The sequence below is a fragment of the Chaetura pelagica genome, unplaced genomic scaffold (assembly GCF_000747805.2).
Source record: "Chaetura pelagica isolate M959 unplaced genomic scaffold, ChaPel_1.0 scaffold9, whole genome shotgun sequence".
Classification (NCBI taxonomy): Eukaryota; Metazoa; Chordata; class Aves; order Apodiformes; family Apodidae; genus Chaetura; species Chaetura pelagica.
Window position 1 is genome coordinate 2,065,198 of NW_009954494.1, and position 15,320 is coordinate 2,080,517.

Below are 15,320 nucleotides of genomic sequence, written 5' to 3' on the forward strand. Positions count from 1 at the left end.
CAGGAATGCACACCTGTCCATATAATTTTCGCCATGAAGCCTACTCACTGTTCTCTAAATAATTCCAAAAATGTCACTTCACATTTTGTTTATGCCCTCACTACAGTTGCCTCTTCCTTTCAAATCCGTCTGGTCTTGTCTCTTCTTCCCAACAGTCTATCCAAATACAGTTCTCATTAAATTAGCAATGTTTAAACTGAAGTATTCTTTTAAAATATCTATTTTTTGTTTTCTGCCTTTTATATATAAATTTAAGACGACACAATTAAAGCTCACAATTATGAGAACTGCAGTGATTTTACAACTTTTTACTTTATCTTACTCAATATCCTCTTCTTGAAATCCCTCATCTATTTTTACTTTGCTTTCAAAGTTCCTACTTTGTGTTTTGAGAATTAGCCTCCTTTTGAACTTTCACTAATCCCTCTGTCAAATCTGTTTCCTTAAAAAAAAAAATTATCCTCATCAACATTACATTCTAATTCCTCTTTCTCCATCTGGAAATGTCAATAAATGTTTTTTATTTACTTCTCTTTACACAGGGAAAGTTGAACCTCCTCGCTTCCAAAAAGCAGTGCAGTTCTCTGATAACATTCAACATGGTCAAACTCCTCTAACATCATCATTTTGCTTCAAAAGACACAAGTTTCTCTGGGGTCTAAACTTAAACACTGGCTACAACAAAGAACAAACAGCGCAGTCAATAAAGATGCTAAGCAGGTTTAGTGCTCAGTACTGAAAGTCACCAAACATGGTATGTAGACAACTGTAGTAGTAGATACTATACAGTATATGATACAATAGTCATGATTTCTTACTACACAATTTCATTAGATTTGAAAAGAAACAAGGAGTATGGACTGGAGACACTACACGCTACTTGTCAAGACACTTTTTTTCCTGTATTCTTACTGTGCGCATCCAAAAAAGTTAACAGAAGCTTTTCTATGCAAATTAATTTTCTAGGTGTTTAAAAAGATTTTATATAACAGCTAGGAATACCGGTAAATCAAATTAACGTGGAAAACCCCAAAGCATGTCTCATACTCATTACTTACAGTGCTTAACTCATTTGCAGTGAGCCGTCGGAGAATAAATTCAAGAATACTCTCCACAGGTGTTGTTAGAGATTTCCAAATAAAAAACAATACCCCATCTGTGTGAAACAGAGAAAAAGTATTAACATGCAGAAATACACTTTCCTTAAGAAATGTATATGATGCAAATATAATAAAGTTACAGTCATCCAGCAATAAATATTCAAATACTTAAGACTACCTTAAAACAGGTCTCTATTCTTCAGCAATATAAGCCATAGGGCTGAAAAAATCAAACTAGATGATATTATTTCCTGAGCTCTATCATAAATTATAAGCCAAAACCCACATAAAATCAGAAATCCAAAGCATAATTTTCCAACTTTTAATGTACACTTTTGTGTTATTCCCAACCGTCTGCAAAGACAGCTTATTAATGAGCTTACTATTTAATAAAGACAGTTCCCATACCCAGCAATTATTGTCTGTGATTAAAAGGGAGTTATTTATTTCTAATATATACAGAAGTAAAAACTTTTTTTGGTTGGGTGTTTGTTGTGGGGTTTTTTTCTGTTTCGTCTATATTATCCAAAGCTCAGGTATTTGTAATCTTACAAGATTTCAGTTTAGTGGCTTCCTGGCTTAACATTGTAAATGAAAATGCAAGATTGTACCACAAAATGTGATACTTTCTCTATGAAAAGGCTAGGCTACCAAGGATAGTATTAGCATGCCACAAACTAAAAGACACGAGTTTATTACACAGAGGAATTCAATCACTGGTGAAACATTTAACCACAGGCACACTTCAGTCTGTGCTTCAAGGGTAAGGGGTAGCAGAAAGCCAAAGACATAACATATCAATATTAAAATTGAATTAAAACACCCGGCATGACCATCTTGTTCTAAAAATATCAGTCATTAGTTGCCATATCTAGAAGCACTACCCAGAGGTTATATCTGCTGGGGTTTTTTCTGAAGTTGATCCTGAGTCACATTTCATACAGCTAAACAATTATGAAATGGCAGACCTTTAAAAGGTAGAGATATAAAAAGGGATACAATTTTCAGACATTTCAAACCTATGTTGCACTTACTTTCAATGTTCTCTATTAAAATGGCTTATTGGACTGCATTTCTAATCCTTAATTTGTTTAGAACAGTTTAACTTTGTCAGATTATTCCCACATTTCATCATAAGTCTCAAAACACTAAAACACCTATTTAGAAATTCTTTACAACAGTACAATCCAATTCATTGCCCAGGCCAGTGTAACACTATTGAAAAAATAACTGGCAAAAACTTCCTGTTTAAAATATTTAAGTCTAACAACAATACAGACAGTAGAATCTGTAGAAAAATGCTGCAGCTTTCATCATGCATTGCAGACATTTCTATCTCCATTAAAGGATTCTTAAATAAAATTCTTCCCAATTGTTATAATTTTTGTTTTGCAAGATTTACATTCCTTTCTTCTTTCCTACCATTTTACCATTTTCCATTTGACAGACAGGACTTTTCACCTCCTGTTCAGTCAACACAGAAACAAAACCCCTGTATTTTCTAACATTACTCTTCCCTTTGCTCAGCACAGCCAATTCACAGCTGTGGAAACAAGATTTATTACTTGGCTCCCTCATGCAGGAGGATGGAGCACAAAAACACTGTAGGAAATAATAAGTAATCCTTGCTTCACAGAAAAAGACAATCTTACAAGTCCAATTCTGAAAGCCTCCTGGAAGACTCTGCTGCTGCTGAGCTGTTCTGGAGCACCTACAGGGGTGTTCAGAAGGACAGAGACCCTGTGATGCTCAGCCCTGCCATGCCTCCAGAACTCTGACAGTGGAACTTCACATGTTAATTCAGGTATCCGAATTCCCAATGCAGGAGCAATCGATTATAGATCTACATTGGCAAGCAGAGTGCCACATAATGGAATAATTTACACGTTATACCAAAAACCTAACATGCGCTTGCATGAGTTTTGGAGGGTTCTGCATCAGGCTTTGCTCTACCATTGTGCTGTGGACTGAATGCACACTGGCAGCACCTTCCTATTTAATTTCACCTGAAAAAATCCACTCCAGCAGACAGAGACTCCACAATGTGAATTTTAACAATGTTCAGTATTTCAGTCAAGCAGCTAAAATTCAAGACAGGGGTGACTATATAAAGCACATTTACCTCAAGACTACATTTAAGCACCTTTATGAAACCTGGATGCAGAACCTGAAATAAGGTTTTTTATGTAAGAGCATAGTGCTGTGGCTCCTGGTCCAAAACTACTCTATTATTTTCTGTTACAAAAATACTGAAAAAAATCTCAAAAAAAGCTAGAAAGCAGAAACCAGATGCCAAGGTCCCTCTTGTTCCAGTTCAGCATCCTAATTCACAAAAATAATGCAATTTTTCACTTGCTCTCAGAAAATAAATAAATAAATGAAATATCAAAACATTATTCATCTATTCTGGTTACAAAACGACAAAGTTCTAATAAAGGTAGTAAGGACTCCAAAGATTTTGTTCAGACTCTCCTGAAAGGTCTAAAAGTTAAAATGCTGAATCTGGGGGGGGACCACAACTCCCAGACAGTCAGACCATCAGGTTTGTGCTTAAGTGGGCACTTCTTCTCTGCCTGTGTTTTAACTAAGGGCAAATTGAAGTAAGTCAGTTAAGCATGCCTACTGAAATAAAGCCAAATAGTGTGAAATAATCTGAGGTATTCTGTATTTAGCAGTCTAAACAGCGTTAGTTGAAACAAAAGTATCTACCAACCAACTCAGAAAACAGTGTATCTATAGCAGGATCACTTGATGTACTTTGGGAAGGCTCTGGCTGATGCTGGGGTAACTAAGCAGGTTAGGTTGGCTTTCTGTACAAACTTCTTTTTGAAGTATCTAAACAATTCACAGAATACATATATTGGCAAAGAACAGGCCTATAAATATTTGTAATAGACACTCTGCAAACTTTAGCCAACTGCTAAGCCAATCCTGATGGGTAGCAATCGTTTTCTCAGAGATCTTCCACACTCTCCGTTCCCAGTCCTCAGGATTCCTTGAGGAAAGCCCCTGTAAGACTGGACCCATGGCTCAATTTTGTAACAGATATGCCAGATAGTGAATTTTACCATTTACGATGTCTAGGCTAGTAATAGTTTGACAATATAGCCTTAAAACTTTAGGTACCTTAATTTTATTAGACCATAATTAATATAAGACACAGTATACTGAAGATATCACTAACCATCTTGTGTATTGGAACATTTTAACGAACGGGTCTGCAATAACTTCAAGAGAAGCTGTAGGCTTTTATCTGTTTTCAGTGTTGGTATGTAAGCATTACTGCCAAGTTTCATCAAGACATCCAGGAGAGGGTTCAAGAAAGTCTCTAGTTCAATCCGCTCTATGCTGCTTTTTTCACTACACAAAAACAAAAATTGAAAAGACAGTCTTCTTCTTTGGATCTGCCTCAAGTGCTGTAGTCACTTATGGAAATAAATAGTAAACACGTCTCCAAGTCACTTCAGTACCTTTAGAAATGTTACCCAGTATGTTTGTAGCAACGGCTGCACAAGGTCTAAGGAATTGCCAGGCTAACCAAAAGTCCACAGAGAAAAATGGACCACTTCCCAACATGATAAGGCTTCTACCTTCAGGAGTAGAGGGGTTGAAAAAGAGAAATGGAAAACAAGGTATTTCATACTTACCTGTATTTATTCCTCATCTGTTCCACATCTGCAGCCAATAGAATCATTGTTGCGACAAGCTTAGCTTCAAACCAGTCAGGCATAAAACAATTTTCTCCTAATTAAAGATATTTTAAGGTTTCCATATTGTTAAAAAAAATAACTTCATATTAACTTTTACAGCCTTTGGTTTTATGACTTACTGAAATAAATTAGTATTACAAAAATTAATGCTAACAAGAATACTACTACAAATTTTTTAAATTCTATTATCTAGATATAAACACAAACAGCTCTTCCTTTATGCCTCAAAGAGGCTTAGCCTCTATGCTGAAATCAATTTTAGGCAATGTGTTATGTAGTAGCATATATGATGCAGAAGCTCCCAATAGACTGCAGAAGTGTATTTCATGAAGGAAAACTGGGATTAGAAAATAAAAAGTCCAAACTTAAGAATCATGAATTCCACAAATTAGGTGCAATTCAAATAGGTATAATGTAAGTAAGGAGCTCTTAAAATCCAAAGAATTTTTTTAATTTTAAAAATTAGCTTCAAAATCTTCATCATCATAAAGATTTAACTTACTTTCAGATGCTGGTGCCTTAAGGTACTCTCCCACAAGACTGCGTACGTATTGACATAATGATGATGTTTCTTGATGTTCAAAATCAGAGGTTATCGACTTTCTGAAGCACCCGTCATTCACTTGCAACCAACTGCAAAGCTAAATTAAAATGTTACTATCTAACCATACCTGCCAGCTCTGTCCTGACATTACCAACAGAACAGTACATCACAGCACTATTAAATACAAGCTGTCACAGAAGCAAAGGGACACCATAGGAGGTATTAACTGTATCTACCCTGAGGCTTAACAGACTATTCCCCTCTAATAAATAATGAAAAAGGTTGTTCCACAGAGTAATTCAGAATACCCAACAAAATATTATTGGTACCAATATAAGAAAAAAACAATGCTTGCAAATAATGAACAGTAGAATTCCTGTATCTCAAAAGGGCTTCCCACAGCCAAGTGTCACCTAGTAAGAGCTGTGTATTTATCTAAAAAACCCACAACTTTTATGCCAAAAGAAGAACAGAATAGGATGCAAAGTGCAGCACACATAACAAAACGACACTATGCAAAAAATCATTTATCATCATATTGCTGTACAACTAATGAAAGTTACAGCTATGTATTCAGCTGGCTCTAGTATACCCTACAAATAAAATGATTTCTTCTTTGGGGCTTTTTCATGGCATCTTACATCTTGCAAAGACATAAAATACACCCTCTGGAAAGTTAAAATTTACAATCTCACTGTACATGGTAGGCGCATTTTCCACTTTGCTATTACCCTGTTACTCATGCCAGTGCTGGGTTCACCCAAACAACATGCAAATCAGAAGAAGCCCTTCCTCAGTTTTTTTTGGCCCATATACTGCCCCATTCATAGAGCCTCAGGATCCACATTATCTCAGTCAGTACTTTCAGAACTAAAAGAAGAGTAACCATGCACCCTACAAGCAGACTATACCTCTAAGGATAAAGCAAATTTAAAAAAAAAAAGTGTACTTTCCCATTAAATGAAGTTTTACAATGGATAGTTGAGGGGAAATGAGAAGGAAATAACTACAAAGAGAACAGATATAATATATACAAAAGACTGTCTATAGAATCCAAAGAGCAAGAGCAGCTTCAGCTGAGGATGTTACATCCACCTGGGCTACTTACTAAAAGTAGAAGAAGAGTAACAAGTCATGGCCATGTGGATTTTGTAACATGTCCTGCTTTGCACACTCTCCACAAAGTTACCAACCACCTAGAGCACTGAGAATGGATCCCTGATGGGAGACATGAGACACTAGTACAGGCTTACCAAAAGCCATTTTAGTTCCCATGATCTTGGCAAAGGAGGCAGAAGATTGGGACTGTGATGAAGAGTCAGAAGTCTCTTAAAAGACCAATATTCAAGGCTAAAAAGTCTGAGTAAAATCAGATTCTGATTTGCATTTCAATATGGTTATGCCCAACAGATGCAATTTTGAGATGAACTCTAGGAAACACAAAGAACTGGGGCATACAAGCTCTGATGGAGCTCAGAAAACCTCTGACTCAAGCTACAGCTTTTTCATCTGCAAAACGGAGAATTTCTGCATAAAGAAACAAGTCTTATTTTTCTTCCGGCCCACCTTACTTTACTTTCAACCATTTAGAATTCTTCCACTTTGAACCTGCTGAATTATTTGTTTAGGATTAACATTAACCCCTTTATAGAATTAAAAAAAAATAAAAAAATAAAAATGAAATCACAGCTTTCAACATAAATCCATCAGGACTCCACTTCCAAAATCCCAGAATGTACCAATGCAGAAGTAACTAGCTATTTAAATACTAAGTTAGCAAGACTAAAACATGCTTTTGTATAGGCATTATAAAATGTCTGATGAACATAAAACCAGCTTCAATCCTCACCTCCTTCCATAACATAGTATCTCTCCTTAGGGACTCTTCTGGTCTAAGGGACAGAAGAAAGCTTGAAAGCTCAGCGAGAGACACTTTCTCCTGAAGAAGATACAAGATCAAGATACAAGAGTTTCCAACACAATATACAATAGATAATACTGCTCATCTAGAAAGCAAGCATGGTGTAAGACAGCCAAAACCATGAATACTTTGACTACTGAATAATTAAGGTCTTGCTATTACAACATTAATAGTGGTTTTAGCATTCTGGTATTTAGAATACTTTTGCTCTCTTAGGTATTTCAGAAATGTCCATTTAGATTCTGAATTTAAACAGTGGACATCACAATAGGATACTATTGCATAACTACTGCATGACAGCCATACAAGAAAACATCAACTAAAAAAAGATAATGAAAAAAAAATCATCTTAAAACCAGAAGTTAACAAAAGCATACTGATACTTACATAGTAGTTTATTTAGTAACTTAAAAACTGCAAGTCCAGCAAAATTGGTTGTTCAATATTTTAGTTAGCAATTTTTTGAATACTGATTACCCAGTAAAAGTATTAGTATAGTTTTACGACATGAGAAAGCTTAAAAAAAACAAGCCAAAACAACAAACAAACCCTCAACCAAAATCAAACTCACCACATCTGTCAAATGCATAGCTGCTTGAAGAAGACAGCACTGAGCAGCCCCACGCAACAAAATCTGATGTGTAATCATAGTACACTGGAGGACATCTCTGCAAAGAGGAAAAATGGGTGCTCCACAAAACACACTTAGGAATTTTTAATATTTTCATGTATTTTTTAATTAGTAACCATTTTCAGCCTACTGGATTCTATCTAACAAGCATATTATATTGACTGTTATGCAATCAGTACCTGATAGGACAGCACACAATCCAGAAGCAAAACCACCACTGTATGTACTTTGAAAAACTGGTACTGAAACTTGGATAAGCATATACTTGATAAGATAAAAAGCATGGGGGGGACCAAACAAAGCCAACTAGAGTAACAATCACCATGATAGCCCCCATTCAAACAGATATTTGCATTTCTACCTGTAACAAATATAGAAATGTTTGCCATCAAATCCTCAATCTAGCAAAAAACTGAAGGAAACCTTCAAGACTCTTATCATCAGAGGTCTTTGATTTATTGTTTTAATTACTTTTATCCAATACTCTAGCCACCAGTAAGATTTTATTTCAAAGCTCAAATTTGATTAAACTGGAATAATTACGGATTTTTGTGGCTCTGGAAAGTGGAAGTAAGACACCTAAGAAACATGAAGTGCGATTAAGGACGTTATACATATCAAGAACTTTTAGCTGGCCTTTTACTCACAAGTCTTCCCATTTCCAGTTTTGTGGACTGTCCCTCTCAACTGTCATTAAATAAGGTTGTAATGTAATTAGAAGAAAAGGAAGAAGTTTGGTATGTAATAGTTATGAAGTACAGAAGACCAGGGAAAAATTATGCCAAAAAAGAGTTGATGACACAGGACACTCACTTTCTAAGTCAGACAGAGATATAAATGCATTGGTTCTTAAATTGTTTTCTTCTGTGAACAGGACATAAAGGAGACAGAGCCTTCCATTCCCACATACAACCACCATATCCTCCCAGAAGTAACAAGTATGAATTAAATCCTGGCTCTCCAGATGTTCAGCACATTTCTTTAGAGGAAGTCTGTAAGAAGACAATGCCATGTGCATTTTACCTTAAAGCATGAAGTCCTTCAGTGCCCAGTACTTTACACGCAGGGATATGGGCCAGAGCCATAGAAAGAAACAAAATGGGAACAGCACACCAATGCCTACTTGTCATCTTCTGAATAAATTTTAACAGGAAACTACCTTAAAAGTAAAGAAAACAAACAATCCAGAGTGATTTCTTGTTCTCCAATGCATTTAAATGACACAGACCCCAGCAGGAGAGGGTTATGATGATTTCTAAAAGGTAAATTAAAGACAACAGAATCAATTCCTAATTATTTCAATTAAAAAGTACATTCCAAGTAAGACTGTCAGTAAGGCAATACGATAAGGAGATAACAAAAAATAAACATAATTTGGCTTTGGTCACCTGCACTAATGACCATATTGAGTAATGAAATTTTAAGTCCTATTGTTTTGAGTACTAGACAATGCCTTCTTAAGCTGCTACTCAGTCCTTGTGATGGCACAACAAAATACACAGCGATTCAACCTGTTTGATGGATGGTGGCATGGTCAAAGGAAGACTCAAAAAGACATCATAGCTACAATTTGTAGAAGCAGATCACCCCCTTTCAGGGCTGTTAATCACAGACTCTCCGTTTTGTGACAAAATATAGGCCTTGGGCAGGGCAGAGAAACAGGGCATCTAAGATATGGCAGAATTAGTGTTTCCTACCAGAATAGGTACCTGTAGATACAGCGTACTGAACAGAGTTGATTATACTCTTATTTAAGCCAATTAGACCAGATATTAAATTTTGGCCTACATCACCACCACAATTTGGAACAATCATAGAAATCTTTCCTTTTTCAGCTTCTGCTTTAGCACTTGGACTGGCTCTTTCGAATGCACAGCTACACAGATTGTGACTAAAAAAGTGTGAAAGATGGGTTAAAAAATCCAGAACAAACAAAAAAACCCCACATGCTGAAACCACCCCAAAACTCACAAAAAAACCCCAAAAAAGTTCTAAAGATTTTTGCTCAGCACAGTGTTATCTATGTTTACAAATAAAGAAAAAAGAATCTGTAAATACTGTTGATCTTGAGAACTTAAGTGTTTGGTTTGTTTAATAAAAAAAATTAAGTCTGTCTATAAAACAATTTTGTAGTTTCATACTGCAGAATCCCTCAAAACCTCCGAAGACCTCTCTTCTCTGGCAACTCTACTGCCACAAGGAGAACTACTCCTTTTTTCTCTCAAGTCATGTAAAAAAATAGTGGTAAAAACTTACATAAGATGTGGAAATTGGCTCCACAGGTTTTATTTGGTTTCTTTATTTTAAAAAAAGATAACTGCAAAACTGAAACATACCTTTTTCTTTCTCTGGAAGAAGCATGAGATATGTGGCCAAAAACTTCTGTAGCCTCATTCCCAAAGGAGGACAGGCTCCCATTAACTGGCCTGGTATCCTGTTGGGTTTTAAAACATCAAATACACAACTGGCATGTTAACATGTAGGATTGCCCCTAAACAAAAACAAAGTGCACTTCCGTGGTTAGGTCTCTGCAGGGACTGCTGCAACAGCCCACAGAGATGGAGCACATCTGCATCCTCCACTTAGCCCATAATTCCAGAAGCAACCAGCAAACACACAGAAGATGAGGATGGCCATAACAGCAGGGACTCTTCCTGGCCACCTACAAGGACATGGTGGTGGCACAAACTGGCATTCACGTGCAGCCTCACGTTAAGTTACTCAGGACTGACAGCATCTTACATTGAGCCCACAGTAAGAGCACTGTCAGTTCAACCCTGCACCTATAGCGTGACATGGGCCTCTGGGAACAGGCTGCCAAGGGCTATGGCACAAGATCAGTGGTATCCAGTGGAGATGTGACTAGTCTGATCTGCAGAACAGTGAAGACAAATTACTTACACCAGTGTGCCAGGGAGCAAAGATTTCTCCCTGGAACAGGTTATAAAGCCAGTATAAACAAAACACTGTCAAGCACAGAAGGTCTGAAGTAGAGATGCAAGAAATGCTCCAGGAGAGCAACAGAAATCTCAAGATCCTGCCTATCAAGGATTAGCACTGGACAGTGATGAGATTTTACAGTTTTCTCTCATACAGCTTGACAGTAACTGTAATAACTCTGCACGTTCTTGGTATAGCCAAACATGCACCCTCCTCTCCATATGCCAACAAGTTTCACCAGAAATACAGAAGCTAGAAGAGAAGATGATGAAGCATCGATCCAACACAGCTCCAACGTACACGCTGAAACACTCAGCACCTGCTTCAACTCCTCACTTCCTATCCATGTATGCCCATGGAAAGCCTACTGCAGCCACCTGAGATAAGAACACCGAACTGCTGCAAAAGCCCAATGAGGTTACATTTGTCATGCTTAAATGAGATGACTTATTTTGACTACACTTTATCCAGAATCACCCCATCCAAACTTACCACCAGTTTAATAAGCAACAGTCACATTTCCCCCACCAGAAGTGCATTAAGAGACAGCGTCAACTCCTCTAGCTGCTTGCCAAGGTCAGCTTGTGAAGACTCCTTCAACGTCATTCCGAACCGAGTTTCAGATTGCTAGCTGAATCACCCAAGGCATCTGCCATAATGCTGAGTGCATCAAGAGCATTCAGCACTTTATTCCCCTTTCTCAGTACTCTCCATGCAACTAGCACAAAGGACTGAATGCCACGAGTGCACTAACACACAGCTTGCAATGCCTCAAACTTTTATCTGTTCTTTACATATTTACAATCAGGGAGGCCACTGTCATCTGCTGACCACAAATAGTCTCCTGTGAAAATGTATTAATTTCCCAAAAGATAATCAAGCACTGTTGAAAAAATACCAGTCAGTTATGAATTGGCAACAATTACAAAAGTCCTTTTGGTGTGTCAAAAAAATATGAAAAAAAATATTTCACTAATCATATTCCACTTAATTTACAAATACTTCAACACCAGGTATAAAATAGGACCTTGAGGCATCCCTGTGTTGCCTCCCTGAAGCAGCCCTAAGATAAAACTGAACCTACTTCATCACACACACGGCCACCCACCTTTCCTGAAAAAATCTTTACCTGTCAGCAATTTTAGCAGCACCATTTATTAATGTGCATCCTTTACCCAAGATTTTACCCACCTATTTGAAGCAGTATCATTAAACGACATTTCTCATAATCAATACATTTAAAAAATAATAATTGGTGGCTTACCTGCTATAGAGGGAACTTTCTGACAGGGCATCCATTAATGGTCCAATAACAAACTGATCAAAAGAAACAAGAACGATATCTAAACATACACTTCCAAGACACTGTTACATTAGAGGCTAACTAGACTTACTTCACCAGACTTCAAGGGGACAGAGTAAGAAATTAGAGAATACTTTTGCTAATCTTATATAAAAGAGGAAGAAACTAAAGAGAAGGGGAGCTGGAGAATAAACAAGCAAAGCAACTTTTTTCATTTGTTATGTTTTGGGAAACAGACTGAGAAAAGTTATTTAATCATGAAATAAAATAAAGACTAGGGGCCAACACAAGAAGAAAGATCTAGAGAGTGTTTTAAGGTTGACTGGATTTCGAGTCAGTCACCGAGAGGCTGATTCAATCAGCAATGCAAAACCTCTGAGGGTAACACCTCTTCTGTGAAGGAGAAGAGGAAGAAATAGTAGTATAGCATAGATCATTCCTTACTAAGGTGTAAGCTGCTTGGGCAGTAAACCTACATGTTACTAACAAAAAAAATTAAGAACTTTAAACTTACAATATTTCTTCCCATATGTAGAATATTTTAAGGTGTGTTTTTCACGGGATACATCAATATCCTGACAATAACAGACATTCACCTCCCCACAGGGTTATTTAGTAATGGATCTTCAAAATCCATCATTAAACAGCAAACAATATGCACATACTTGAAGTCTGTTGACCAAGTTTATCCAAGACTCTTTTCAATCAGGTAGTATTAATTATTAATTTTGGAGCAGCTCAGGGAGCTCTGAAAATCTGAAGCATCAATTAGTCCTCTGAGAATTTAACTTCTGGTAACAAATCTCACACATTGGCAGCTAACTTTAATTAGAGAACATTACTTTTAAATACAGTAATGATTGAATGCACTCAAAAATATATTCCCTCTAGCCTGGCCATTTTTCAAGTAATTATTTATTTGACACCACTTACAAATACTGCTATTACTTGCACAGCTAAATAAGAGGGTAATTTGACAGAACATGTCTAATTATAGCACTGTAGAGGCAAACAGTCTTAAGATATGCCACAAATTAAAACCTCTGTTTGTTCTGGAAAGCAATAGTAACACCCTTACCTCTGAAAAACCAAGCGAATTTGGAAGGTGCTTTGTTTCATAAAGTTCCAGAAAATGAAGAACACCTTCTTTTGTCAATGTTTTATTCTCACTCTCAAACATTCGTTTATAAATGCACATGAGCCATGATGGGTGAAACAACCAACAACCTGTTAAAAAAGCAAATTCTTCTAAACTGACACAGAAATCACAGTGACCCAGTAATATACTAACAAAACATACCAACATTCTGGATATCAACATCATCACTTCACAGGACACTTCAAAAACATGATTATAGCTGTCAGATTTATAAAAATACTCTGCTAAAACTCCAATACAGAAAAAAAAATACACTAACACGACTTTCAAAAGTTACGTTTTAAATTTTAGTAGTTAAAAATTAAAATTACTAACAAGTGCAAAAAACAAATCCTTTTGCCTGAAACTATCTGTATACTGACACTGTGTTCACCTGCAACACTTTTACAAATCTCTAACATCTTGCACTACCTAATTAGATGTGCTCTGTTTTACTTTACAGAAAATGACACTGCACCCTTCAACATGCTGTCTCAGCACTCATTTTATTTCTTCTCTCCCTGCCTCCAACAAGTTGAGATTTTTTTCCTCCCATTTACAGAGTTGTGCAGGTGATTTGTCTCATATGACCCATCCTAAAAATCTCTGGCTTTGTTTTATTTTCACATTAACTGAAGAAAAGCAAAATGTAATGGAAAAGAGATACTTGGGTTTGCTTACAAAAAAAACCTAAAGGTAACACATACTAGGATTTCTTCTTCTCTAAGCAGAAGGGCACTGCCTGTGTATTTTTGCTGAGCAAACCTTGCATACAGCAGACCAACAGAAACTGAATAGTCACCCAGAAAACAGGTAATTTGAGAAACAAACATAAAAAAGCTACTACTAAAACAGCAGGAGGAAAAAAAAAAAAAAGAAGAAGAAAAAGTGTGACTTAGCTGCCTAATATTTAGGAGATGTTTCAGAAAAAGCTGTATCTTACCTTTGTCCCCCAGTATTGCATGTTCATATAAACTGTTTAGTTTTGGTAATACCGGCTTTATGACATGGATCTGAAATGTAAAAAAAGATGTTATGTAAGTAGTCAGTTTATATCTCAAACCCAAGAACAGGCTCTTACTCGTGGGCTAGGATTTACTATCAATAGCATCAAAATAATAATTGACACTATAACTGCATCTAAAGAAACCTGTAACTCCTGTGCATCTGGCATGTGAGGTGCAGTTACAGTTCAGCACTGGAGAAACACTGGTACTTCCAGGCTACTGTATCACACAAACAATACTTCCTAATAAACAAAAATTCTATTAATCAAATTTATAGTAAAACAGCACAAATGTCCAAAATTCACATTTGGTAAATGCTACTTCTCTCAGTTACAAGACAGTGACACACAAATCAAAACAACTACAACGAGGCAGTCACAACAAACAGCCAACACCACGAGGTCACACAATTACAGAAGCCTTCAGTCAAGAGGAACCCTTAAGCCAAACACTGGATGCTGAGTCAAAATAATTTTCATCCAAGACCACAAGTGCTTTGCTATACGTGTAAACCCTTCTACTGGAAAGAGGTTATTAAATGCAACAGCCCGAGTTTCACTAAGAAACAGGTTACCCACAGTCTTGCAATAAAATGAAATCCAGGATTTTCTTTCTTAGCTCAATCTATGGCTTCAACTAGGAAAGACAGAGCTCTGAACTGACTCTAAACGAATTAGATGTACTGTGATTTAAGTATTTAAAATCAGAAGCAAAAATATCCCTGCCAGCGCTTAGACATTCGCCACCACCACGGCTGGAAGCATTTTACCCATCAGAAACACCTGCCCTGCATGTGCCGGCAGGAAGGCATCACACCCAACTGCCGGACTTCACGCTGCTCCTACCTGGTTTCCTTCCAAAGTCTCCAGGATCAAAATGTAAGTTTCCCAGAACTCCAAGAGCTGCTCGTTCTTCTCGGCAGACCACCAGAACAGACTTGTTTCTAACAAGAAAAGCACAGGTTTCTCCTCCTGCCCGCCGGGGCCGGGGGGGCCGCCCCCCCCGCCCCGCCGCCCCCACCGCCCC

General features: G+C 37.1%; 1 protein-coding gene across 1 annotated transcript in view; it reads right to left on the reverse strand.

Moving 5' to 3' along the window:
• TARBP1 (TAR (HIV-1) RNA binding protein 1) overlaps window positions 1-15,320 on the reverse strand; it is a 39,897-nt gene that overhangs the window by 23,066 nt on the left and 1,511 nt on the right. Inside the window, exons 2-13 of the mRNA XM_010004556.1 lie at window positions 15,140-15,205; window positions 14,231-14,300; window positions 13,228-13,376; window positions 12,111-12,163; window positions 10,243-10,340; window positions 8,930-9,065; window positions 7,847-7,943; window positions 7,204-7,293; window positions 5,313-5,451; window positions 4,748-4,844; window positions 4,285-4,460; window positions 1,059-1,156 (exon numbers count right to left, since the gene is read on the reverse strand). Coding sequence (XP_010002858.1) covers window positions 1,059-1,156; window positions 4,285-4,460; window positions 4,748-4,844; window positions 5,313-5,451; window positions 7,204-7,293; window positions 7,847-7,943; window positions 8,930-9,065; window positions 10,243-10,340; window positions 12,111-12,163; window positions 13,228-13,376; window positions 14,231-14,300; window positions 15,140-15,205 — 1,269 coding nt within the window. The remainder of the gene's footprint in view (window positions 1-1,058; window positions 1,157-4,284; window positions 4,461-4,747; window positions 4,845-5,312; window positions 5,452-7,203; window positions 7,294-7,846; window positions 7,944-8,929; window positions 9,066-10,242; window positions 10,341-12,110; window positions 12,164-13,227; window positions 13,377-14,230; window positions 14,301-15,139; window positions 15,206-15,320) is intronic.